This window comes from Chelonia mydas, chromosome 7, assembly GCF_015237465.2.
Source record: "Chelonia mydas isolate rCheMyd1 chromosome 7, rCheMyd1.pri.v2, whole genome shotgun sequence".
In the NCBI taxonomy this organism is placed as follows: Eukaryota; Metazoa; Chordata; order Testudines; family Cheloniidae; genus Chelonia; species Chelonia mydas.
The window spans coordinates 11093852-11121546 of NC_057853.1; the positions used below are offsets into that span (position 1 = coordinate 11093852).

General features: G+C 37.9%; 1 protein-coding gene and 1 long non-coding RNA gene across 8 annotated transcripts in view; both read left to right on the forward strand.

Annotated features, from left to right (window-relative positions):
- The window catches only part of PPP4R2 (protein phosphatase 4 regulatory subunit 2), a 39552-nt gene extending 12054 nt beyond the window's left edge, over positions 1 to 27498 (forward strand). For 3 of the 7 annotated variants that reach the window (XM_037904014.2, XM_037904015.2, XM_043550985.1), the window contains 7 exons: positions 11886 to 12056; positions 18773 to 18866; positions 20789 to 20826; positions 22615 to 22689; positions 23027 to 23170; positions 23929 to 24197; positions 25081 to 27498. In XM_037904014.2, the coding sequence (XP_037759942.1) occupies positions 11886 to 12056; positions 18773 to 18866; positions 20789 to 20826; positions 22615 to 22689; positions 23027 to 23170; positions 23929 to 24197; positions 25081 to 25394 (1105 nt within the window). In that variant the 3' untranslated portion in view covers positions 25395 to 27498. Of the gene's footprint in view, positions 1 to 11885; positions 12057 to 14128; positions 14228 to 18772; positions 18867 to 20788; positions 20827 to 22614; positions 22690 to 23026; positions 23171 to 23928; positions 24198 to 25080 lie in introns of those variants that run through there. The other 4 variants (XM_037904016.2, XM_037904017.2, XM_043550986.1 and 1 more) reach the window with 2 other exon arrangements.
- On the forward strand, positions 14234 to 18127 carry LOC122466537. Its single transcript, XR_006292147.1, has 2 exons — positions 14234 to 16587; positions 17117 to 18127. It is a non-coding gene; the product is annotated as an uncharacterized LOC122466537 (long non-coding RNA).
- Positions 27499 to 27695: the final 197 nt, after the last annotated feature.

Below are 27695 nucleotides of genomic sequence, written 5' to 3' on the forward strand. Positions count from 1 at the left end.
ACTCCTTAAATTCAGCAAAATCTAAAGATTGCCATCCATTAGGACTCCCCCGACTCTAAAGTTACAAGATCATGGCTAGTTCTCCAGAAGTTCAACATCTCCCCAGGATAATGTGATGTTTAATTAGATCCTTAATCTGTGACACAATTCCAGAAAGATTGAGATAATTGCAGTACCTTCACTTCAGATTATTTGCTCTGATCTAAACCTCAGTCTCCCCCCCCCGCACCCCTGTTCAAATTCCTGTAGACATCATTCTGACTTTCTCTTCCACAAATATTACTGAAGTTTACAGTTTTATTCTGCTACGTTAAATGTCCCATCTACTGTGTAAAAACTGTGTTGGTGACCTGTTTACTCTACGGTAGTCTCTTACATGGTTAAAACAATGTGTTAATCTCATAGTGTGGGCAGATCTGAAATTTGCTTTAACTGTATTCTTTGCTGCAGTTCTGTTAAGACAAGTGCTGTAACACAGTTAAAACATGCTGCTATACCTCAAGGCCAAACCTTATAGTAGTGTCAAATACTACAGTTTACCAGGTCTTCCAGTGTGTGTGTGTGTGGGTTTTTGTTTGTTTTTTTTAAATTAGAGTACATAGGACTGTAGGGTGTTCAAATATGTCTTGGATAGTTATCTTCAGGAACACGCCAACAGGCAGACATGTTTTTTGTTGAGGACAGCTGCAGTTAGGGTGTCCTCTATTTTATTTATTTATGTATGTATATATTTTGGCACAACTATCTCTGATCTGCTGTCTGCCAGAGATCCAGCATTAGGGTATCCTTCTGAAATCCTTTGGATTCTAGGATTTTCTGCATTTCTAGCTTTTATGCTGCCTTTTTAGAGCCTATTTGGATGCTTCATTTTGTGCCAAGTTCTTTGTTTAAACACAGTGTAGGAGGTTTTTTGAAACTTTTTTTTTTTATTAAATAGTTTATTTTGTTTTTCCTGGTCAAAAATGTGAAATCTGATCGTTCCAGGAAGGATAATCCAAAGGCTAGTGAGATAATTATAAACCTTACTGCTGGTGACTAGGAAATGGCCTGATACTGAATGGGAACAGATGAAAGAAGCTTCCCCCTTTCCCAGTAGTCGAGGGAAGGGAAAAGGGCTCCCATGACAGATAATGGAGAAGGTTAGGAAGAGGGGGAGAGATGCTTTTCCCACTTCCACAAGTGTAAGGCCTCCAAGTATGTGGGTGGTGGAGCAAAAAGGAGAGTTTTACACTTCATTGCTCTCCCTTCCAAACTCCCAAAAGAGATAGGAGTAACGGTATGATTGGGCTCCTGTATGCAGTGAAACTTTGGATTTTCTGTTTAATTGGCTAGGATAAGCTTTTGTATCAGTATGATCTTGCACAACTTGGTAATACACTCACTTTTTAATGCATTTCATAAAGAACTTAATGTGCTTATAGTTCTTGCATTAAATCAAAACATAGCACTAGATGGCTGAATGAACTACTGTTTTCTTTACGTTCTTTGAAAGGCTTGTTAATAATGCATTGCTGTAATGAAGCCATGGTAACAAGAGGAATGAAAACTTTTACAGACAATGTCAAGCTATGGGGGAAGGCAAGCAGTGTTCCTTAGGTTGGGAAAGTATTCCTCAAATAGAACTGGTATAACTTAAAGGAACTTTGACAAGGAAACTATGTTGGCTAATTTGTGCAACTTCTAAGAAGCAGTTCACCAACTCATCTTCATGCAGTGTAATTGCAACTTAGCTACCTTTGACTTCTCCCTTTCTTTCTTTCCTTTTTCATCCAGGTTCTCAGCAAATCTTGTTGCTTTTCTATCACTTCTAAAATTCACTGTTTCCTATCTATTTCCAGTTCCATGCTATCGTGGTCTTTCCTATGAAGTATTATAATCTCCTCCTCTCTGTCCTCACTAACTCTCTTCTGTCTCTCTCTCAAGTCCATTCAACTTTCAGCAACGAAAACACCTCTTCCTGTTCTTCTTCAACCATGTTATAGTTCCCAGCTCCTTATGTCTTTCCCCATAAGGGTCAAACTCTTTGCCTTCGTTGTACACAGTTCTGCTCTCATCTCATTCTTTTGTTTCCCATCTCACGTCTTCATCTCTGTCCACTCTTCTTATTGTTCCTTTTGTCCATTCCTCACTCTCTGTCCTTTGTTCCTGTGCCTATAATGGATTCCCTATCTGTGTGTGCAAGTCTCCTCCTCTCCTTCTCAAATCCTACCTTTTACTTTGATTCTCATTAGTGACTTTCCACTCTAGTGCTGCCCACTTCCTTATTAATCTAGTTCAGTCTCTAGTTAAAAATTTCAACCTATGATCTACACTCTATCCACTACAACTGTTGGTGTTGTTTTAAATCTTTTTCCTTCCCCTTCATGTCTGTTTTCTTTGTGGTCTGTGTCTGGTTGTTAGAGTGTAAGGTCAGAGACTGTTTTTTTTTTTATTACTGCATGATACTTCCCAGAATCATAGTGCAATATACATGTTTGGTTACTGTTGCTATGTAGCAGTCGTGATTAACAGTTTTTAAAACTAGAACATTGTGTCTTGTTTGATTTGCAGAGTGCAACATGAAATGGAAAGTCTTGATTTAAGAATCCAAACTGCACTATAACATTAAAGTGTAGTTTCCATGTTTGTTTATATTACTGTACCATTTTAATACTTTGGTGTTTCAATCCTTGGGTTGCATTAGCCATTATTATTGACAGAAATGCTGCTTGTTACATACTTGCATCGTATCTGGGGATTAACTTTTTTTCTTGCTATGCTGTCATTGGCATTAGATATATTGATAGAGGATGACCAAGCTATTGGAGCGTTTTAAAAATGCATAGAATTTGAGTAGTTTTAAGTCCTCATTCAGCCTATCAAAACTAGAACTTTCTGGACAACAACAAATATTTTTAAGGCCAGTTGATTTTTTTTTTTCACCTCGAGTACTGGTTCTGAAAGTATTTGGACAGTGTTTGTGGAATACTCGTGGGAATCTGTTTTAAAACATTATATAGTTACACATGTAAATAAACAGCCATCCAGGGTTCTTTATAAGGTGTTAGTATAAATTCTCAGTGTCAGGATAAAATTTGTGGTACCTTATTTATCTGAGCTTGCAGTTTGGAAGAACTACTTCCTTACAGTGTGTAGATCCTGAGATGACTCATATGTCAGTGGCAAGTTCTTGTAAGCAAATTCAGTGAGTGCATTGTCCTGAGAGTACTCTCCTCTCCATGCAGATTCCTCAGTTGGATTAATTCACAGAGCTTGATGTGTAGGGTTTCTTTCTAAATCATTCTTTATGTAAGAACTTCATACATACAAGCATTTTCTGTTTTTATTTCCATTCAGCTGCTGGTTGGTGGAAGCTTTCTGTAATTCAAACTCTGCTGTTCCTCGAGGGGAAAAAAAAATGTTGTTTCACAAACCCCCTATTGTAGTAAACAGTTACATTTAGAGATCTTCTATCCTACCTTGCGAATGCCCTCTTCAAACTATTTTTGACACACTGTACAATGTTGCTTTACTACTTGAAACTGAAATCAGCTCATCCCCATTTTTTTCCTTTTCTGATTGCTATGCTGACTTCTTACAGGAATGCTTCAGGTGCTGAACTATTGCCATGCATTGATCTTTTCTAAATATGACAAATGAAGAGGGTTTGAGCTTTTGAAAAATAATAAGCTTCATAGACCTATCAAACAGCCTACCTTCTTTGATAGCCTCTTGTAAATAGATGGATTTTAAGGGTCTAACTTTCAAACTTTAGGTATGCCAATTGTATGTCTAATTTGTGCACGTAACTTCCACAGTTGAATTAATGTGATCTACAAATCAAGTGTGTGTGTGTGTGTATGCAAATGACTCGGGTGCTTGATTGCATGTGAAAATTCTTGTGTGTTCAGTGTTGGTATCTAGGAAAACCAAATTCGCACCCTCAAACTCTTAAGTTAGACCATGAAAGTGAAGTTTAATAACTTTATCAGCAGGTGCAGCTAAAGCACAAACAAGTTAGGCTTGAGTGAGGTGATAAAATATTTTTTAAAAAAGATTCAGCGAAGTTGTGTGTTCAGCAGTTCTTCTAAACAAGGAACTTATTTTGTTTGTAGCATTGCTATCTAGATCAGGGGTGGGCAAACTTCTTGGCCTGAGGGCCACATCTGGGTGGGGAAATTGCATGCAGGGCCATGAATGTAGGGCTGGGGCAGGGGGTTGGGGTGCGGGAGGGGGTGCATGAGGGTGCTCTGGGCAGGGGGTTGGGGTGCAGGCTCCAGCCCGGCACCGCTTACCTGGAGCGGCTCAGGTGGCAGTGGCGCGCAGCGGGGCTAGGCAGGCTCCCTTCCTGCCCTGGCTCCGCACTGCTCCTAGAAGTGGCTGGCACCACGTCCCTGCGGCCCCTGGGGGAGGGGGGACAGAGGGCTCCACGCACTGCCCTCGCCTGCGAGTACCTTCCCTGAAGCTCCCATTGGCCGCGGTTCCCCATTCCTGGCCAATGGGAGCTGCAGGGGTGGTGTCTGCTGGTGAGGGCAGTGCACGGAGCTCTCTGCCCCCCCCGCCCCCTCCAGGGGGGGGCCCCAGGGACATGGTGCCGGCCGCTTCTGGGAGCGGTGCGGGGCTCGTGGCGCCACAGGGCTAGCAATCCCCCTGGTCAGATCTAAAGCCCTGACGGGCCAGATGCAGCCTGTGGGCCGTAGCTTGCTCACCCCGATCTAGATAAATGGCTTCCCTTTCAATGCCCGCGTGAAAAACCCCTGTTCCCAGCAGTCCAGGAATGACAGGTTTTCTGCCTCTAATCCTATCCGTTGGTGACTCCTCTTGTCTTTTTTGTTACAGCTAGTTGCTATCCCCCTCTGCCGTCAAGAATGGGTTACTGCCATCAACAGCAGCTCTGGTCTGCCTCTGTGCTAGATTTTTTGGTTGCTTTTCCTCCTTCTCCCTTCAACCTAACAGTGTTGGTAGGGAGATACTCCTAGGAAGATTTGAGGGAATCTGGGGATATCTTGTCTATGGCTTTTATAGTGATTGATCTTTCTTTACATAGGGCTCCACTTCAAAGGGGCTTCCACTCCTGGCTCTGTTCTGTGAGCCTGCAGCAGCTCAGTGGAAAAGAATCTGTAGCTGCTAGAGGCTGTTTTTCGTGGGCCAGGACTTGGCATTTCTTGGTACATAAAATCATCTTCTGCAGCTTAATCTGAATTTGGCACCTATGGAGAAGAAAGAGTAGTGAACAGTTTAATCAGAGGGGAAGGAAATGTTTAACATGAGATACTGCTAATGCTTCTTCAGCATCAGGTGATGGTGGCTCCTTTTGATCTAAACGGCAAAGGGATGGCCCTGGCTCCAGTGTTCTCTCCCTGTCCTGCTCTGTTTCTCCTCTGCTGCCTGTCCATATCATTCACTTTGGGTTAGTCAGTGGTTCCCACCCTAGCAACATCTCCAACTCCCAACCAGCTTGGATACCCGTTTCCCTCTTCAAAATCTGTTTGACTCAGATGAAGACCTTCTCCCTAGCTTCTCACAGGTCCAAAACTTATGGTTACCAGGCATCCTGAGGTCTTCATCTCTTAAGACAGTCAGTCTTCTTTTGACCTTGCTCTTTCTGCAGCCAGGTCTCACTCTAAGGGCTTGTCCGCACTTAAAACAGTACAGCGGCATGGCAGTGCTGCTGCAGCTGAGCTGATGTAGTGCTTCAGTGTAGACACTACCTGTGCCGACAGGAGGGGTTCTCCCATTTACCTAAGTAATCCACCTCCCAGAGGAATCTTCCCTTGACCTAATGCTGTTAATATGGAGATAGACCTATTTTATAGAACTGGAAGGGACCTTGAAAAGTCATCGAGTCTAGTCCCCTGCCTTCACAGCAGGACCAAGTACCGTCTCTTATTTTTGCCCCAGATCCCTAAATGGCCCCCTCAAGGATTGACCTCTCAACCCTAGGTTTAGCAGGCCAATGCTCAAACCTCTGAGCTATCCCTCCCCCGGGGACTTAAATTGGCTTAACTATGCCACTCAGGTGTGGACCTGAGGGATGTAGTTATGCTGACCCAATTTTCTAGTATAGACTCAGCCTTTAACTAGAGAAGGAAAATATTAGCCAACTGCTTCTTGTGAGGGATCAGGTGATTACCATTCTCAAGGGCCATCAGTAGAAAAGGGGAGACACTTCTGCTTGCCCTTGAACCAGTGTGTGACAGCTAGTCACATTTTCCTTCAGGATGAAATAAGTGAGCTGGTCTACCTTACTCGTTCCATCTTAAAGACAACAGATCCTTCTATTTAGTTCCCTTCAGTCCTCTTAACATGGAGCGAGGGAAAAATAGGGAAAGAAACATTCCTGAAGCCAAAAATCTCTGGAAAAGGATAGACTCTGAATCTTGCAATCTGGAAGTGAAGAAGTCCAGTTAAATCTGGAGAAGATGATCAAGTTTTCTTTGGTCCAAAAGATCAACTTCTCTCTCCATCTCAGCCAAGATTGCTAAACAGAAAAATCTTGATCCCAGTAAATGGAGTGAGAATTCTTGACAATTTTATGGGCCTGAAAATTAGTAGTACCATAAAGAAGACTGAATTTTTCTCCATTACCAAGCTGCTGTGGTCTGTATAATTTCATCTTGCACAATTTTGGATGAAACGGGAGCAGAGAGTGGAAAACATGTTCAAGATCCTATAGACATAAAATGAGAACAGGGATTCTAAGAGCACAGCAGGTGATGTTATGTGTCTCGTTTGCTCTGTGGACTTAAGAGTTGCTGTTGGTCCATATCAGTCTGTTGCAGGAGTACCCTTCAAGTGTACCACTACCTGGATAAACTGCTCCATAAAGTTCAAAATGGCAGCTCTTCAACAGGATTATCTAACATTCCAGCATTCTCTAGTGTTTAAATCACAATATTAGCGATCAGGAGATTTAGGTTATATTCCTAGTTGTATCAATGACCTGTGTGTCTCTTGGACCAATTACTTAGCTTTGCCTGTTCTTCAGTCTGTAAAATGGGAATACTACTTTCTGCTTGACAGGTATTTTGTCAAATGTTTTGAGATTTTGAATGGAAGATGCTGTTAAAACTGAAATCAGCATTATAGCCTGGAGAGGTGCAGTACATTAAAATAACTTAAAAATAAATTAAAACCAAGTAGATTTCAGATTCAACTTGTAGGGAGAATTTCTGCCTTGTGCTTTGAAAATGTGATTCCCATTTGCCCAGGTGGCACCAATATTTTCTGTGGTTTCAGGATTTTTAAAATGACACAGGGCACTGTTTTCAGCCCCAAGGGCATTAGACTTCCACTATTAACCTAGTCCGTACATATTAGGCCACATGGATCTGATATCTGTCTCCAAATAATTGAGAACCATTGATATTGTGTGAAAGGATAAGTAGTAGTAGTTAGTAATTGAATGAAAATGAGTAAGGGAAAACTAACCTAGGTTGGAAGTAGGGGGAAATGGATCTGTGAAATAATCTTTAGTGCAATATTGGAATCTACTTTCATGGGCTAATATTCTGTAAGGTGTAATCCAGCACTGGCATGGGGGTCATTTAATGGGTCTCTTCTGTCTGAGTTTTGAGATTTTTCTCACTTATAAACATTTGCTATTTATTCTAAAATCTTCTGTCTCTTTGAGTCTATCATGGTTACAGTTTTGCAGAGTCTGGATGCTTGCATTGAGGGTTAAACTTTAAAAAAAAAAAAAAAAAAAAGAAGCTAAAATAGAGTACATTGGAAATGATATGCTACTTTTGCTTTAGTATTATGTAGCTAATTAGAGTGGTAACAAGCCGAACAGAATAATAGTTTGTTTGATCTATGCCTTGTGTTACAATGCTGGTTCTGGCGGGACCCAACTGAGAGTGCCAATTCAGGACAAACTGCTTCAAGCAGGGCAGTTACAGCCCAAGGCTGGGTTTTTTCCACCTCTAAGGCAAACCAAACCAGCCAAACCGAGCAGACTTTGGTCTTATCCCACTGGCTAACCACAAGTCACACAAGCAATTCCCTTAGACACTCCAGTTTACCAGCAGTGCCACTCGTTATGGGGACAAATGGTTGTGAAAACCAATACCCTAGTAAAAGAAAAAAGGTTCTCTTGATCCCAAAGGACCAAGCCCCAAACCCAGATCAATATACAAAACAGATCTTACCCACAAATCACGCTGTTGCCAATCCTTTAGAATCTAAAATCTAAAGGTTTATTCATAAAAGGAAAAGAGATATAGATGAGAGCAAGAGTTGGTTAAATGGAATCAATTACATACAATAATGGCAAAGTTCTTAGTTCAGGTTTTTGCAATGATAGAATAAACTGCAGGTTCAAATCAAGTTTCTGGAGTACATCCACAGCTGGGATGGGTCTTTCAGTCCTTGGTTCAAAGCTTGTGTAGCAAAGTCCCTCCAGAGGTAAGAAGCAGGACTGAAGACCAGATGGAGGAGCTGCAGCAGCTTTTTATATTCTCTTGCGATGTGGTCTTTCTTTCTTTGTTTCAAAGACAAGCTGTCCATTACATGGCATGGAAAAACCTCAGAGTTCTGTCCATAGGCATGTCCCTGTATGCCTTGCTGAGTCACAAGGTGTCTGCCTTCTCTCAGTGGGTCCGTTGTATATCTGATGGACCTTAATGGGCCATCCAATAGGCTAGGCAGATCTGACACTAACTTGTCTGGGGTGTCGCCCAGAAGCATAGCATAGGTTTAAATTACAGATAGTATAGAGCCAATATTCATAACTTTAACTACAAAAATGATACACACATGTAGACAGCATAATCATAACCAGCAAACCATAACCTTGTCTGAGACACATTATTTGACCCCCTTTATACAAGATTTGGTGCCACTACAGGACCTTGGTTGCAACCATGTTCTGTATGGTCCCAGTTCAAGTCAATAACGTGACACCTTGTCATTTTAGGATTTTTTTTTCTTTCCCTTATTTCTGTCCATTTATCTCTGCCCTTGTGTTTTTGGTATGGGTCTTTCTCTATCCCACCTTTTTCTAGTTGTTTCCATTCTCTTTTTTTGGGGGGGGGGGTGTTGGGAGTGAGGGGTAAAGTGTCTTTTCAAGGTGTCACTCACTTTTAAACCCAGTTTATGCCCTCTATTATATTTTATATAAAAGAACCACACATTATTTCAAACTTTGAATGTTGTTGCACCTCCATTTTTTTGCCCTTAATCACGTTTTAAAAAAAGAGCAATGCTTCCTATCAGAATCTCTTTGGGAGGGGAGCTTGAATTATATTCTCCCCTCTTCAAGCCCCCGCTATCTTTAGACCTATATTTACTATGTCTTAATTTTCCTCTTGTCCTTGATTATGTGGAACTCCTTTTTCCAGCTGAAGAGGGCTAAATGTGGCTCTGTCAGTTAGCCAGAATCCTATAAACCACACCAGTAGGAGTAGATTGAAATGTGTTAAGATAACATTATATTCATCAGTTTCACAATTCTACCTGCACTGCTGAGGAAGTGCTGTGTTGTGAAAAGGCCCAAAACTTCTCTTTGCAGTGCAGGTTCTATGTAATGATCAGTGTAGAGAGGCTTATTCAGAACCTGCCCATAATATCTGTAGTAATTTTCTGACCCATCCTTTTCTAGTTTTTTGGCAAGCTCCAATACATGGAAATTATTCTCATTGGCATCAAACTTAGATTGAAGTTATATGGTAAATAGCACTTTAAAAGATTCTCTATAAAAGTTGTTTAAAAGAATTGTGTAAGGTTGAAAATGACTTTCATAAACATGTTCTATGTCTGAATCTTTAAGCACAGACAAGTCTGGGAGACAGATGAGCTAAGGCAGCAAAAAAACAGTATCTTATTTGTTGTAAAGTTCTCCTTTCACAAATTAATATGGAAGCATGTAACTTGAGCCTATTCTAAAGAGACACTTAAGACCAGTAACTATGTAAGAGAATGGTTATAGTATGTACATCTTTTAGGTTAGCACAATTCTAGTCTTTTAGCCATAGTCCTATCTTACTGTCAATACCTTGGCAAAGTTGATGTTGTAGACTGGAGGAGGGCTGAATAGATAGTACCTTGTGAGGCGGAGCTCCGACCTTGTCTCAGTGGGTCCCGCGCTTCCTGGCAGATTATGCTAGCCTCAGAGGCCAGTATATCTGCCTTCTACTACTCTGCTGTACCCAACTGGCCTGGGTCTGTCACACTTGCGTTAGGCAAAAAGGTGAAGGCAAAAATACTGTTCACACCAAGGTGGTCGTTTGGAAGTAAAAGATTAATATATCCCAGCTCAACACAAAGAGAAAAACATTTACTCCCTTATTATATAGGTTTATGTTCCATTTTAAATTGAAGTCTATAAGACTCATATACATTTTAAATTTGAATAAAGTAAATTGTGTGCTGTTTCTAGAAGCTAGGTTGTCTTGGTTGATTTGAATGTATATTAATTCTTTAAACTCTAAATATTCCTCAGAAGTGGTTTCTTACACAGGTGCTAGTGATTCTTCTGTTTTAATCTTCCACATGAATTACATTATAATTATTTTAGATAACTATATGAATTAAATATGGACAAAAATAGTCAGTGTTATGTTCATCAGTGTTATGTTCCGTATTATTTATTCGTGGTAAGAAGCACCTGGAAGAAAACAGAGCCCTTCATCTCCCCACTCCCTGCAAACCCTCCCATCTACCTCATTTCTTGATCACGGTGGACACCATTCTGCCTTTCATTCTCACTCTACGTCCTCACATCCAGGCTATACCTAAAATCTTGCCAATTCTTTCTGCACCACATCTATAAGATACGGCTTTTATCTACTCGCACAACTGAAACTCTCATCTAGGCTCTCATCTCACATCTTGATTACTGTAACGTCCTTCGCTCTGGCCTTGACAAATGCAGCATTGCCCTGCTCATATCTGTTCAGAATGTTACTGCAAAGATCATTTTCCAAGCCTATTGCTTTGATGCTGTCTTCCCCCCAGCCCCACCTTTGAATCTCTCTACTGGCTGCAATCTCATTTAACATCAAACGTAAGTTGATTGTATTCACTTTCAAGATCCTTCACAGTGAACCTCCGCCCTACCTATCATCTCTCATTCACTGTCTGGATGTTGATGCTCATCTCTGATCAAGCCATGATGCCAGCTTCCACTGTCTACTTGTTAAATTTTCAAACAAGCATATGCATGCTTTCTCCTATGTTTCCAAACACCCGTGGGAAGTGCTTCCTGTAAACATCTGCAAAGTTATCTCATTGTTAAGGTTATGCTTTAGTCATGGGTACTTTTAGTAAAAGTCACAGACAGGTCACGGGCAATAAATAAAAATTCATGGCCCATGACCTGCCCATGACTTACTATATACCCCTGGTTAAAACATGGTGAGCTCCTTGGGACAGGGACTTTTTTTGTGCTAGATGCAGTACAAACAGAACAATGGAGTTCTGGTCCATGCACAGGGCTCCTAGGCCTACTATAATATGAATAATAATTGGGATTGCTGCCCCAAAGTGCTAAGTGTTCTACAAATATAGAATAAAATGATCCATGTAATGAAGAGCTGACAATCTGTCAGTAACTGAGTTGCATAACTGAAGAATAAATTTATGTTCAGGTCTTCTTCAGGACTGCAAAAGAGCTTTTGTAAAATATCGTATCTAAATTTATGTATGAAAGTGGTGTTAACAGCCTTCTCGTTGAAGATAAAATGTTTAATTTTGTCCTGTCTGCTATCCTTGGAATAGTCTTCAAAATGTCTCTCGGTTGGCTACAATAAACTATTTGTTGCTTAAAAATACTAAATCTTTGAACTACCTGGTTATAAAAATTCATGATCGTCTAAGATTTTTTGCTTTGGTCTAAACAAAGTTATAATATGGATATTTTGCATGCGTCTTAAGTCACTTGTGATTTTTTTTAACCTTTAATTTAGGATTCAGTGGTCTCAGTTTAAAGGCTATTTTATTTTCAAACTGGAGAAAGTGATGGATGACTTCAGAACCTCTGCACCTGAACCAAGAGGGCCCCCTAATCCCAATGTGGAATATATTCCCTTTGAGGAGATGAAGGAACGAATCCTGAAAATAGTCACCGGATTTAATGGGTATGTAATTTTTAATCAAATCTCATTTGTTTTTAAACAATTTTTTTCTCAAGGCTAGGCAATGTATCATCTTTCATAGATGACCTTCCAGTCTTACTGTGATTTACTTCCACATCTTCATTCTGCTCAACACTTGCCATAGACAACTTCAGGTACAAATAAATCGGTGCCTATCAACTTAAACATATTTTATTGTGATATCTTTTAAAAACCAAAGTCGAAAATCTGTCCTTTAATGATTAATCTAATATCTTGTGACATTTGTTCGTGTCTTCAGTTGTTTTAAAATCTGTGATTAACTTTTTCTTTAATGGACATTGTTCATGCAATACAAAAAGTATACATAAAAAGAAGCATGTTGATAGAAATAGATTTCTATCTAAAATCAGATTTATTTTAATCCATTTTTAGGTGCTTAGGTTTTTTTAATAAACTGTAACCATTTGGTGTTTGTCCCCTTAACTTGCATGTGGCAGTTTGGCAGCTCATTGAGATCAATGAATTCTGTGACACAGTGCAACAAAGAGACAGTGTATCTACTATGAATTGTTAAGCTACAGATTCAGATCTGTAGGTCAAAAAAACAACCATGTGTTTACTGGTTGTTAAAGTATACTTTTAGCATTTGAAAGATTACTTGTTTGTTTCTGTAGACTACAAAGTGTATTGTTTCTTGCTGCTTATTGCTTTTGTAAAAGGACTTTTCTGAAGTTCACTTTTGTTTCATTTAAATAAAACTCTTGTTTTTCATGGCGTCTACTCTCTTATTTGCTATTTCTTTGTAATGGCTTGATAGCACTTTCTTGAGCTTAAACTGAGTCACAAATTTATTATCCAGTTAATTAGTGTTTTGTTCATTTGCACCAACCACTTACCTGCTGTATTTTCAGCTTATCAGCAAATGGACATGTTGGAGCCTTCCTCCATGTTACCCCTGAGACTGCTAACTTTAAAGGACTATGATGACCCCTCTTGAGATTCATATGCTGGAGTTAGATCAGTGGTTCTTACCGTCACCGTTCGCTAAGACTGACGTTATTTAAAACATGGATTGTGCTTCAGAATTGACTCTCTTGAAATAAATGTTTTTGCATGTTGAAAGTTTCAAGTACTTTCACATTCAAATTTCTCACTTTAATGTGATGCCAAGAATTTCTACCATGAAACCTACAAATGGTAACATGATGTCTTGCATTCTGCTGGCTGGTATTAATAGTAGTCTAGTTTAAGGAAGTAAAAACTTGCCCTAATATCTGGGCTTTTTGTTCTATTATTTCAAAGCTGTTTTTTGCTTATGTTACATAGCTTACCTAAACTCGTAAACCACTCAGAGGAAATGAACAGCTAGGCAACCACCACATCATATAGTTCCAAGACACACTTGACAAAACTTCTGGGTGTCTGAGCCTTTTGCACTGTTAAAATACTGTGGCAACAAAGCAAAATTTTTAAAAGTGTTACTTTAACGCTAAGGAAGAACTCCCAATGCTTTCCTCATGTGTTCTTTAAAAGTGGAAACCAGCTAGTGTCACTAGATGGAAAAACCGGAAGACGTATAATTATTGCCTTTAAACAAATGCTAAAATTCAAAACTTTTCACAACCAGGAATGAAATAAACCATGTAGCAATTCATATATAACTTTGTTCTAACGAGGCTATGATTCTGAAACTTCTTAAGTAATCATTGTCCAGTGATTTGTATCTAAAGCAACATATAACACACAGGCTGCAGTTTGTACAATATGATACCTGATTTGCTCTATCACTATCAGTCAATTAAACTGATTCAGTTTAACAAATTCGAGACCATTTCTACACTCAGGCCTGTACTACACAGCAATACATATAATTCAAAGGCTTAAAAATATGGTATATGTATCCTGCTCCATAAAGCCCATGATTCTGATAAATCCCATGATAATGAAGACCTTAGCAATGTACTGTTTCTGTTGGCAAAGTAAAAAAAATAACACTTAAGTTACTAGAGTTGTTCCATAAAGTACATGTGAATTTTTTGTTAATGTGACGTAAGACACTCGAACGTAAATAAAACTCAATTCTGTGTCCTCAGGTTCATCAGTCTCTATTGTTGAGCTATCCTTTCCTGCTCCTGACAACCAGGCAGCAGCAACCAATCAGATGAAGATTTCATATCACCACTACAACACCAGTATGTTCTTGCCTCTGTCTGTCAGGCTGTCCTGCAGACACCACTTCTCTTTTAAGAATGTAGGGTTTTTTCCTCCCTCATTGGGATAACGGATTCTCTATTTTATCTATACCGTTGCTGTCACTTAATGAACTCCTTGGAAAATCTTGACTCCAGAGAGCACCAGTTGCCCAGAGCAGTTATTTTCAGGCCTTTTACCATTTTCATTCATGAATCTTCTTATTCAGATCATTGCAAGGTAGCCTAACAGAAAATGTGGATGCTTATTGTGACCCTGACCTAACAGGGTTTTTCCTGTCCTTGCTTCTAGGATGCATAAGATAGGAAGAAAAAGGGCATATTTAATCTTTCCTCTTCATCTGTAAAGGAAAACATCATGCAAAAGCAGTTACTAAGAGGTGATTGCCTTTTCTGGGTAATCAGTGACTTTGGATGAAATGACTTTGACAGACAGAATAAGTATGCTTTTTCTTTCAGGTGGCTGCATAGTGACATGGCAGTGCTTGTTTAAACCCAAAATATCAGTTTGTATCCATCTGACATTGTATGGGTGTAGGGCCAGATTCTCCTGCCACATTTAAGAAACTTACATGCCAAAGAGACTCTTAAGAAGTTTCCCATGTCCATTTTCCCCTTTCCTAGTAAATTGTGAATACTTCCAAAACTAACCACTGGAGGTGTATGCCTCATGGAAAATTCTTTACAACAAGAAGTAAACTCTTCAGTAGTACAAATAGGGTTAATTTTCAGATGTATTCCTTGCACTCTTGCTAGTCTGAGTTAGGTTCTGGCTTTTCAGCACTCCTTCCAACACAGTGGTGGAGGTATGCTGTCTGTCTGTTTGTTTTTAAATAGAGGTAGGCTTCCTTAATCTTTGATATTTTTGGATGAGTACTGGTCCTCAGTTGTGATTATTGGGTTAGGAGGTCTTTGTTTTTTGGGTACCTTACAGAAATATCCATGTTAGAATATACAAATTTTGTCTTTGCTCACCTTTATAACATAGTCATGTAACCAACTAAAGGAGTTTCTCCACATCTTCTCTTCAGACCCTTTTTGCTTAATACACTACAACATGGCTGTCATGATCAGGCTCTCTTTACAGCACCCTGACCAATGGCACTGGGAAGTGCAGTTCTGATCATTTTCACTTGATTATGGAATTCCTAATCCCTTTGCTCACTTGAAGAAATTTTATTATGCGGTTTTTGCATGGATTTAACTAAAAGAGTTTAGAAACCTATTTAGTAAAATAGGTGCAACTTCCTCAGTACACTCACTCTTAAATTCGTTTGAATGTCCATGCATAAAGTTGCACTGATTTTTTTTAAATTGGTTTAAAGCTACACCTTTAATTTCTATAATATGTACTTGTATATGACTTTTACATAGTTCACTGTAGCTGAGATGTCGTTGCCTCTGGAAGTCTGCAAATTAAAAAAGTCGTCAAAAAACAGTAACTCAGTGTCAGTTTATTGTAAAGCACATACTATGATGTGTGGTGCCATCTACTGTGCATTAAACAAAGTTCGCTATTTTATAGATGCTTTAAAGGGAACAGTGTTGTTGTTGGCCAGAACACAGATTATAGTGTAGGTTAAAATAAAAAATTGGAATGTACAATTTACATTGAAGCTGCAAATCTTGCATTTTATGGGGTTTGATATCACCTCAGTAAGCTGAATGCCACTGAGTTTCATAAACTATTTCATATGTTAGTCTTTCAAATTGTATTCCAAATATCCAATAAATATTAAAAATAAGTTAACAAGATTCTACAAATTTTCACTTTTTTTAATATGCTACTACTTAAACTATAGGTCTGTGTAAATGGATGTTTAAGCAGACAGGTAATTTGAATTTACTGTTTAAAGATTAGCGGTTACAACCTTTGGTAATCTAGTACTGTTCTGTCCCTCCCACCACCCCAAAAAAGTACCCAAAAAATAAGCAGCAGTTATATCTTTATGCAGCTATGCACAGGTTTAGATATGCAGTACATATATGGGTGAGTTCACAAATCAATTAAATCCTCCTGCACACTTACCAAGATTGGAGATGGGGAGAGTGAGTGAAACTACCAACAAGGGGAGCAAATTGAAGTCTGTCCATGGCAGAGGTTTTCTGGTTTAGCATCTCTGTGAGTAAAGTCATTAAACACCTTGGCCAAAACTTGATGAAACACCAGGTGTAACTTAATCCATAGCAAAGATGTTCTGAGCGGTATTAACAGGAAGTGAACCATCACAGTCTCAAGGACATTCTTATTGAGTAAACTGAACCGAAAGGAATACATGAGTTCATTTTAGTCGAACTATGTAGGGAACCAAGTTAGAAAAAACAGTCTAAATATAATTTTGGTCGATGGTAGGCAGATGAGGGGTCAAACACCTGGTGGACAAGTAAAATATGCCTGCCATAACATTAATTAAATACTAACTTCCTACCTTTCAACTTACTTTTTTTGATACAAAAGAAATTTACAGTGAAGGTCTGGTCTGGGAATATTCTTGTCCTCTTGTTTTATCGCTCCTGTAGCCTCACATGCATTTAATTCTCTACCATTTGAAGGAGCTATGTACTGACCCACAAAGATTAGCATGTCATATTGACAGTCTTTTTGTTCTTCAGGAGTGAAATAAAGATGAGATTCTGTCATGGTTTAGGTGTATGATAATAATAAATATTAATCCACGATACAGTTGATATGCATCATCTCTGAGGTATTTGGAGGTAGATATGTTGACAACATGCCAAACATAGGGATTTTTCCTAGATTCTGTTTTACAGCATACCTCTTAGTTGTTTCATGTTATGGTTTATATACCTTCCACTGTACCATAACACATGGTAGAATCTGCAAAACACATTAAAATGGGTGATATTTAGTCTGGTTCAATTTCTGTTTATAGGAAAGGCATTGGCCCTTAAGAGCTTTCCAATAGAATTCTCACTGGTTGAACATGGTTTCTTCTGGCATATTCTTGGTGAAAAATCAGATCAGTGAATGTTTGAACAAGATCTGTTTTTTATTTAATGAAGTAGGCATAAAATTATGCTCTTCTAGCTTGAGTGATTTACCCATTGCAAACTTGAATTCATTAATTTTTTTTATAACAATTAGTACTCTAATTTCTGAGTAACACAGTTGTAACAGTTCTGTAGTAGGGATGGAATCGTGTTGAGTGTGTGTATAAACTGTTTGTTTGGGTGTAATTTTTTAAAATTTCCTACATATATAAAATATAATTCTAATTCTTCACATTGTACTAAGCACTTTGTGTTCCAAGTGTAATGACTTCAAGCTCAGACAAATTCAGTTAGTAGAATGCTTAAAAAGCAGTATGCATTCTTGTACCATAATTCAAAAGTTTTGCTAGATGCTGATAATTGTGTAACAAAATAGATTTACTGTAAATGTATATTAATAAATATTGCTACGGGAAATGCATGTAAGATCAGCTAACCTTAAATATTTGATCCTGTTATGCATTGCTAAAATGAAAAATTTCAGTTGATCTTGTTAGTATTTGTGTAAAATCTAATTACAAAATTGCTAGACAGAGGACACATTTGTATGAACAAAATATTATATGGGTATATAGCCCTGTCCTATCTCAATGCAGCAGAAAAACTAATCATACTTGTTTTAGATAGATCACCAGATCTGAACGTGTAGATACCATATTTTTCTGAACTATTATTAACTGGCTGTACTACTTACAAAATTTAATGCATTTCCTATAAACTGTAAAATCAAAAGTCTTGAGAATCACTTTTTATTTTTGCCAGATCTAGGAGTGTGAATCTTTAATTGTTTTAAAGCATTTTTTACTGTTGCTGTTTCACATATTTTGTTAACCTCATAATTTACCCAATAAAAGTAGTCTTAAACTGTGACTGATTTTGATTTCCTGAATTGAAATCTACATGTAACTTAATTATTGAATACAGTGTGCTTAGTGAATTGTGATTTTTGGAATGATGTCTTTTGGATTTTAGTTAGTTTTGGTGGAGGATGTATTGCCCAAAAGTGTGTGCTGTGTTCTCGAAGTGTTTATGCAAACTGAGAAATGTAAATCAGAGATTAAAGCAATGTGCAGGTGGAGCTAAAGGTGTGATTCCCAGCTTGCATAGACATAATTGCAGTACTAATTGAGCTACTTGCTAAAAATGGTAGCATAGATGCAGTAGCATAGGAAGCGGCAAGCAGTGGCATGGGCTAGCCACCCCAAGTACATATCCACAGCGTGTGCATGCTCGGGACAGCTAGCCCATGCCATGGCTGCCCATGCTACTTTGGCTGCACTGCCATTTTTAGCATGCTAGCTCAATGAGAACTGACAAGACGTGATCTGGGAATTACACTCCTACCTCCAAGTGCAGAGGAAGCCAACTGTCCTTTTACTGCAAGCTTTCAGTGAAATTCTACTTCCTCTGTTTGGACCTTTTCAGCCTGCAGGGATAGCAATAATGCAGTTGCTTCCTAGCAGCCTTTTACCCATTAAGTACCATTTACATTGTTCTATATGTATTTCATTGCAGTATCCCCTTTACTATTCAGCGACTTTGTGAGTTGCTGACAGATCCAAGGAGGAACTATACAGGAACAGACAAGTTTCTTAGAGGAGTGGAAAAGGTATGTCTTCCTTTCAGAGGCATTGGAGCTAAATTGTAACTACCCACTATATAATATTTAAATGACTCCCAAAGTTTTATTGGCTTCATTATGGCTATAATAGCAACTCCGATTTGGTTAATTTTTTAAAAAAGATAACTGCAAAAAGTTATTCTAAAATGTTTTTGACCCAAAAGCTGATAAATTCCAGGATTAAGGCTGTCTCTGTTAATCAGTTTGTAGTGCTCCAATATTGCAGTTTATGTAGGATTTAATATCGCTCACTGTTCTGAGCCCCCACTGCTAAATAATGGAGCGATATGCAACCATGTAAGTTATCAGGTCTGAGCAGTTCTTCATTCCTTGCTTTGAGTTTGAATCAAACTCAAAAGCTGAAGGAGATTTTTGTTTTTCAGATCTCATTTTGTAGCACATTAAAACCCTCATTAAATGCATACAGAACTTGTTTTGTAGTATTTATATAGTGTTTTCCAAAAGCATGCAGTACTACTTCCAAAATTGATGTCAAACTGTCGTTCTCCTGGGAGGGCCCAGTTACATTTAGGGCACTGTAAATCATCATGGATTGCAAATTAGGGCCCCATACTGCTGCTGATCTATAGTGGATCTGCCACTGATCCTTTTGGCTGGTTTCAGGGTAGATTATAGCCCTCATCTAGTAGCTAAATTTTTATCTAGTAACGCTGATGTAGTGTTCAGCAGTGAGTGGAAAAATTATGCAGTCCATTTCTTTAGTTGCACCACTGTTTCTGCCCTTTGTGTATGCCATTGTGTGTGCAATTCCAGTAATATGATATTAGCAAATGTGGCTCTTGATCACTGATATCTAAAACAAAAACCCTATTGAAATGAATGAAACAACCTTTAAGGGTGCTCTAGACTTTGACAGTGCTACATTTGTTCATGTTCAGAAGGTACTTAAAATTGTAAGTTACAGACTTAGGCACTCCAGTTTGAAAATCTTGGCCTTGATTTTTTTTTCAAAGTGTGTATTTTACAGTCTGCTTTTTATCATGGGGGAGCAAGAACAGTCTGACACACACATTGAATTCTCTGGTAGCTTGACACCTTTGTTAGAAAACTAATCAGAGCTTTCTACTATCTGTGTTGATCTGTCGAAAGATGATCATGTTGCTGAACCATGTTTTGTGCTGTAATTAGTAGCAATCAACACGCATACTGGAGCACTATAACATTGTATATTATCTTTAATTGCTAATTCAGAAATCCCTATTGTATGATTCTTATAATGCACACTAAAAACTGCATTGGAATAGTCCTCTTGTATATGCATTAGCTATCTTTCAAACAATAATCAGCCAATTTTCTGAAACAAAAAAATGGTCTCATACCTTTTTCACACAGGTTTTTTCTGAAATTCTCACTGTTGCTGTAGCACTAGTGAAGCCCTGCCTGAGCTATGACTGGTGGGCGTACTAGTATAAACCAACAGCTGGTGATTACATGGCATAGGGTAAAAACTGTTATAGCTTTGCTGCCTACCACTGGTGAAGAGCACTGGCAGCAGGTTGGGATTTTCACAGTTCCACGTGGAGTATCGGCTTAATGTAATCGAAACATCTAAGTTACAAACCTCACCAAAATGTGGTTTAAATTCCTTTGACCTCTACTGTAGCATTTTGGAAATTGCAATGTGGTGGAAGTCTTGTTTGGTTTGTATTCTTCACAATAGCAAAGCACATTTACCATTGAGGATTTTAGGAGGTAGAAATTATTTCCAAGGTTGTTTTTGACTTCAGAATAATCTAACTTAAAGTTCTATAGAGAATATTACTTTTATCAGCTAGAATTTTTTAAATCCAGCTGTCGTGTCTTAATCGTCAAGTTTACAAGTTCTATCAGGATCAGAAATGTTTAATTTTTTTGCTTCTAAACTCTCACTACATTTTTTTGTATTACAGAATGTCATGGTTGTCAGCTGTGTATGCCCATCTTCAGAGTAAGCATAAATTTACTTCAACTACTTAAAGATTTGGGATTATATTAGGAGGGTTTTTTTTTGTGTGTGTTCTCCTTATAGCTGGCAGTAATGGTGTATCCCCTTGCCAACAATAAGACATGCACTACAAAAATTCATCTTCCATGTCAATGGGTTAAACAAATGCCCTTCAAAATCTCACAAACTTTGTGTGGCAAAAGAGGTGATGTCCTGCAGACATATACTGCTTGCTGGTCTACCTGTGTAGTAACTTTGTGATGAAAAACAAGCTTCTGAGCCAAAATTTACAGCACGGTTTATTATTAATCCAAAACAATATATGTGAGTGCATTAAACAATGCCTGTGTTAGAACTGCATCATCCCCACTCTTATACTAATGTTTTGTCAGTCTTTGCAATACTCTTTTTTCCTCTTCAGAAATTAATTCCTTCTGCAAAAATACGCTCTGAACAGCAACTTGGCATACAAAGTAATGCTTAGTGTGGGCAGAAAGATGGGGTTAGTTTGGGTCTTTTTAAAAACAAACATTGAAGCAAAAGTGAAAGATTCAAAGATTAGAATCTCATTTGAACTGAACCAAAGGGAGTATAGATTCCTGCCTTCCACAGCTCGTTTCAAGAGAGGATTCCCACATCATCCATCCCACTACTAGCAGGGTCGCCCTACAGTAGGTAGTTTAGCGCTCCTATGACGTCTTGTGCTGTTAATTTATTTAGATAAAACTAGATTAAGTCTGAGTGCCTGGAAGATTGCAAAGTAAAGTACAGGATGTAGAGACAATGAAGGGGCAGAGAAAGGGAGTAATTAAAAATCAAAATCTACAGTTGTATGAAAGAGGAAAAACAGACTTCAGAAACGTGGCTGTAGGGCCAGTTGAGTTGTCTAGAAGAGGAAGGTCCACATTATCTTCTACTTCAGTCTGTCTTCCTGGGCCTACAAAAGCTACTTTCCCAACTGTACGAGAAGCCCCCTGTTGTCATACTACTATGAAGAATGTAGGTAAAGCACAGAAACAAGCTCTTCCAATGCCATTATCTTAAGATGAGGCTGTAGAATCATAGAAATGTTGAACTGGAGGGGACCTTGATAGGTCATGTAGTCCAGTCCCCTACAGTGAGGCAGGACTAAGTATGAAAATTACAGTACTGTGCCCTGTCATAACAGTTAAGGATGTCACACGGGCATGTGAAAACACCACTCATCACAAGTTAAAACCTGAAGGATGTTGAATGGGATCAGCTAGTGTAGGATCTGAAGGCATTCTTGCTGGATCAGCACTTATTCTGTGTGGAGAGTATTGTCCTCCAAAGGGGGTGGTGTAATGGGGGAACTGACCTTTAATGAAGGCCTAGTGTGGTGGTGGTTTTATCTTTTGCATCTGTCCCAGTCACACATGGCATTTTACATAGCCAGTAGACACGGTTCCTGCCCATAGAGTTTAAAATCTAAAGCCCCAATCCAGCAAATACTTATGCATACACTTCACTTTAAATATGGGTATAGTCATATTGAAGATAAATTATGCCTTTTATTTTATTATTTAAAGGAAATTAGAGGATGTCAAGGAAGATATTTGGGGTATAAGAAGCAAAGGCAAATGACATTTAATCACTTAATGGATGTTGAAGTCAATTTAGTTGTAAACAAAGAAACCCAGTGTATAGGAATATATTATTTAAATCTAGTAACTTGTAATTACTTTTAATCAAGGAGAATTTTTTAAAAATCGCCTTCTGTGAACTCAGGAACCTTAAATTGCTAAGTATAATATTTTTGATTTCTTGTAGGAAAAATAATTCCAATAGTTTAAACAGGATGAATGGTGTTATGTTTCCAGGAAACTCACCAGGTTATTCAGAGAGGTAAGTTGAACAGTTTCAGGAGGCAACATCTACTTGGGTGGGGTCTGATAGGATGAAGAAATATTTTATGGTTTTTGGAAGCACCTAGCCCAGACATCCTGCCATAATAGTGTATTACAGAATGCCACTGATGCTTTAAAATCATTTTTAATCCAGTTCATATACAGGTGGACTTTACTGATTTTGCATGATGGGATGTATGTTGGATTTTGGGCTAAATAATTCAGTGTTGAAAATTAAAATACTCTAGTATATTCCTTTTCCAGGATTTCTGAATCTAGAGTATATTTTAATTGTCTAATCAAAAAGGATTAAAAAATGAATTGTGTTTTTTTAGATCTAATATAAATGGTCCTGGAACTCCTAGACCAGTAAATCGACCGAAGGTTTCCTTGTCAACTCCTATGACAACAAATGGTTTGCCTGACAGCACAGACAATAAAGAATCAAACTTGCAGCAAAAGGAAGACAAAAACCTCAGGTTTGTGTGGAGTAATTCGTATTGAATATTTCATTATTCTCATGCTTTACGTTTACAATTTTGTAAATATTTTTAAAGCAAAATGTCTCTTTGGTAAGGATCAGTTAATCAATAAGACATTACAAAAGGATTATGGTAAATGCTCAGCTCTATTAGATATGTACTTGCTACTTTTTGTTTACTGACCTAATATATGCAAAGTGAAGATTTGTATTGGACTGTGACTCTCCAATAGAATTGTTTACTTTACTCAGCTTTACTTGCTGAGTTTTTATACATAGTCCAGCTCTTTTCTGATTGTGTAGATATCTAGTATAAAAAAAAAAAATGTGATTGACAAATGAATAATGTTGAGTTAAGCGGGGATCCTAAGTTTCCATATTAAACTACTGTCAGGATGGTATGCTAAAACCAGTACATTTAAAATCATAAATGCTTGTTACTTACAGATCTGCCTTTCCTCAAATTATAATAAACCATAATCCAGACCCACCATACATCAGCCCAATTATGCAGCCCCTTCCCAAATGCTGGAAAAAAGAGTGGTCTTTACCTCATGCCTGAAAATTTAATAAATCTGGGCTTTAGCCAATAATGAGCAAATTGAGTTCTTCAGGGTAGGACCTCTGCTGGAGAATACCTTGCAAATAACGTTCTCCCATATGCTGCTCTGTTGATCTCAGATAAGCAGTATGAGAAATGAGGCAAGATGTGGAATGTTTTTTGGTACTCACGCATGGCTTCTTTGGGTCTTACAGTGAATTACCAGCATCTGAATCAGAAGGTACTCAAGGCAGCCCTATAAAAAATAAGCACCCTGAAGATGATTCTGTGGAAGCAGAGGGACATGAAGTAAAAAGACTTAAATTTGACAAAGAAGGGGAAGCAAGAGAGACATCTAACCAAACTGCCTCCAGTGAAGTCTCTTCAGTCATGGCAGAAGAGACTGAAACATCTTCTACACCTCAGGATAAAGAAAAAGATACTAGCTGTACAAGACAGCATTGTACAGAGGAAGAGGAAGAAGGTATTTCAGATTTATCCGTATATGTGTAATGTTTTGCTAGGGACAGGGAATCCTCTAGGTTGTATCTAGATCTGCTTTGGGACCTTCCTTCTCTTGAGGAAGCCTGATTGAGGTGGGGGCTACAGTTGGCAGTCAGTGTTCTTCCTAAATTACAGCAAAGTGAACGTAAGGCGATTCTTGTCCTTGAAGCTAAGCTTCACACAGCAATTTGTAACTCTCTCAAATAGTGCCAGAGTAGCAAGTCAAAAACCTAAAAGCCTTGTGAGTTGTAATGCTGAGTACTACCCAGAGGGCCCTGAAGCTGGCACTAGTGCAGAGTAAACAAATACATATATCTAGAAGACACTGGCATGAATTTGTATCAATGTTGCACTGCAGATTCTTCCTCTCTTCTGTTCTGATTCCCTATATTCAAGGTTCACGAGGTAGCTTGTAAAATATCCTGCTGGGTGAAATTTTTGATGTCCACGTTGGGTTCAAAACAATTTTGTGTTCTCACAATGAATATCAAGAAGGCTGGATACTCTTGGGAAAAGATATGGGAATGTGGGGAAGTAAGAAAAGCCCATTCATCGTTTAAAAGTTTCTCTGTATAAAGTCATAAGGTTTAATGGTGTCAGACTACATTCATGTTTATATTGTAAATATGGTATATAATATGGTGTTGTGGAAGTTGTTAACTTTAGTATTTTTAAGGCGGTTCAGAGTTTAAAATTTACATCAACTCACTTTCTATAGAGGAAAAATAGATTAATGCATTTTTATAGTCTAAATCAGTTTCCTAGTGTAAATGTTTGGGTATTCAAACTGACTTAATACCATTGTTGACTTGTTTAAAAAGAATGTACTGTTAACACTAAGTCATTAATGTAAATGTTTTCAGAGTCCTTCATGTCCCCAAGAGATGTTGCTCCAGAAAGGAAAGATCAAGAAAAAGACACTGAATCCTTAACTGTGAATGAAGAGACCTCTGAGGAGAATAATCAAATGGAGGAATCTGACCAGTCTCAAGTAGAGAAGGTTTTATGTTCTGAAGACAGTGAAAATACTGGATCTGTCATTAGGGGAGCTGACTGCAGTGAAACTGAAGATTTAGGATCATATGCCAGTGAAACTCCTGAAACTTCATCAGAGACCCCTATGGAAAACAGTGATGAAGCCACAGAAGCTGCAGAAGAACCTATGGAGCAAGACTAATAATTTAAATACACTTAGATGCAGTATTTTCCATAAGGCTCTGGTTTTACACTGTATAAATAATTTTATGTAATAAAGTGGACCTTTAGTTTTACAAGAGAAGCAGGTTGTAAAATAAACGTCTCCATGGATTGAACCCTGAAAGAGTACATGTTAAGAACTGTGAATACCAGCTCCTTCAGGTCCTGCTTACCGCTGACTTTTTGGTTTGGTCAAATCAGTGGTTTGTGTATAGTTTTTTTTTTTTTATTTAGAATAAAAGTTTTTAAACTGGAAGGTAATAATTATAATTTTGACAACTTTTTTGGAGATTACCACATTTAGTTATATGTACGCAAGAAAGCTTTTTGTCTTGTCTTTCTCTGACAGCTATAGCGGTTACTTCATATTTTGGTTACAGTTTCAACATTAACTTGTGAATTATAGGGTTCCATGCTGGTTTCCAGACTTTTATTTGACTACATACTATGAAACCTTAAATTGTGTGTTTAAAATGTTACTTTACACATACACACACACACACACATTCTCTCTCTCTCTCTCTCTCTCTCTATTCTAAGGGGGGAAATGTTATATTTTTCTGTTTCTACAAAAGATGAATGCAGTGTACACTTTTTCTATTGGAAAAGACTGAGTTCACCTCTCAAGGCAGTTTTTTGCCTCTGAATAAACCAAATAAAATCTGGCCCATATGAAACACTGGAAATCTTAGCATTGTTGGAAACACCAGGGGAAACACATTCCAAGAAAACTGTTCAGACTACAACACTTTTATATACTTCTGAGGTGCCTGAGTGAAAGGATTTCATTTATTTATGAGAAAATGTGCTTTATGTGGAGAACGGAGTAATCAAAACTTGATCTTAAATTTTTGTAGGTGGAATGTTTGCAAACCTAATAACAAAATCTCAGAAAAATTGGACAGCTACTTGCTGTTTGAATGCTTCTCAGAGCATTGTGAATATTACAGAGGAGTTTTTCAAAATTCTAATGTAGGCAAATGTCATTGGTATGGTACACCACTGTATTGGAAGAATTAATATATTACCTTAGTTATGTACCTGAGCTAAATAACTAACCGTTTTAGGGGTGCATAGAAATCACCATAATTTGTATAACATTTTGGAAGTGAACTAAATATTTTTGAACATGCTACTTTGACAGCCAGTGTTACATTTTTTTTTTCAAACCAGCTCAAAGCACAACTACTGCTTTAAACTCACAATGTTTTCAAATTCCCATATTTAAAGACATGCAAGCTGCAACCTCCCAGTCACAATTACTGGCTGCCAAATTTATACCTGTTTCTTCAACTGTATCTTTTTGATATTTAGAGTTTTTAAATTTCTGTAAAGTAGACTTTTGTAGATTGTAATGAGTGCTCACTGCCATTGTGAAACGGTATATAATTGTATAATTTCTGTGTGTAAACTGAATGCTTGGGCTTTCAATACAGTATTCATATAAAGCAATAAACATTAATGTTATAAAACATTCGAGTACATTTTTATCACAATATAAAAGGATCCTATTTTTTAGTTGAAGTTCAGATTACTGAAGTACAAAAATGACCTCCAAAAATGCATGCTAACAGTTTCTTGTTCTATGTGGTATGCTTTATATATACGTTTGGGGAAATACAGGTTTTGAATAATACCAGAATAATTTGGCTCAGTTTGTATATTTGTAAGGTAATGTACTACTTACTGACTTTGCTTGCCCATCAAGTTCAAAGCAGACACGATGTATTCAGGGGAGAGGCTTGTTTATAAAATAAATTAAATAAATAAAAATCCTATTGATTAGTGTTCCCTAGACAGAACGGAAATCAAACATTAACAGCTTGTTTTCTTTCATTGTGCTGAAGGGTTGGATATGTATCATAAAAATGAAAGGACTGAACCAAAATGTTGGAATTAGGAAAGTTTTTCAAAAATGACGTAACATAGTGACATCTTACCTTTTTTTGTTTTTTTGGAAATTTTTTTGGAAATATTTTGCCAATGAGAACAAAATTTTAAAATTTTTAAGTTTAGATATTTCTGAAATTTTCTTTAGAATGTTTATTTGTGAAAATATTGTCAATAAACCTATTCTTTAAGCACCTATGACCTTTTGATATGTTTATTTTAGCAAATGTTTAGTGTTGCAGAACTGTTAAAAACTCGCTTGAATAACTTTGAGATATGTATCCCCTTGTAAATCGGCAAATGTTGCTTTTTTGCCATGAGAATAACTACTACTAAAGCAGGGGTGGGCAAACTACAGCCTGTGGCCGGATCCGGCTCGCGGGATTGCCAC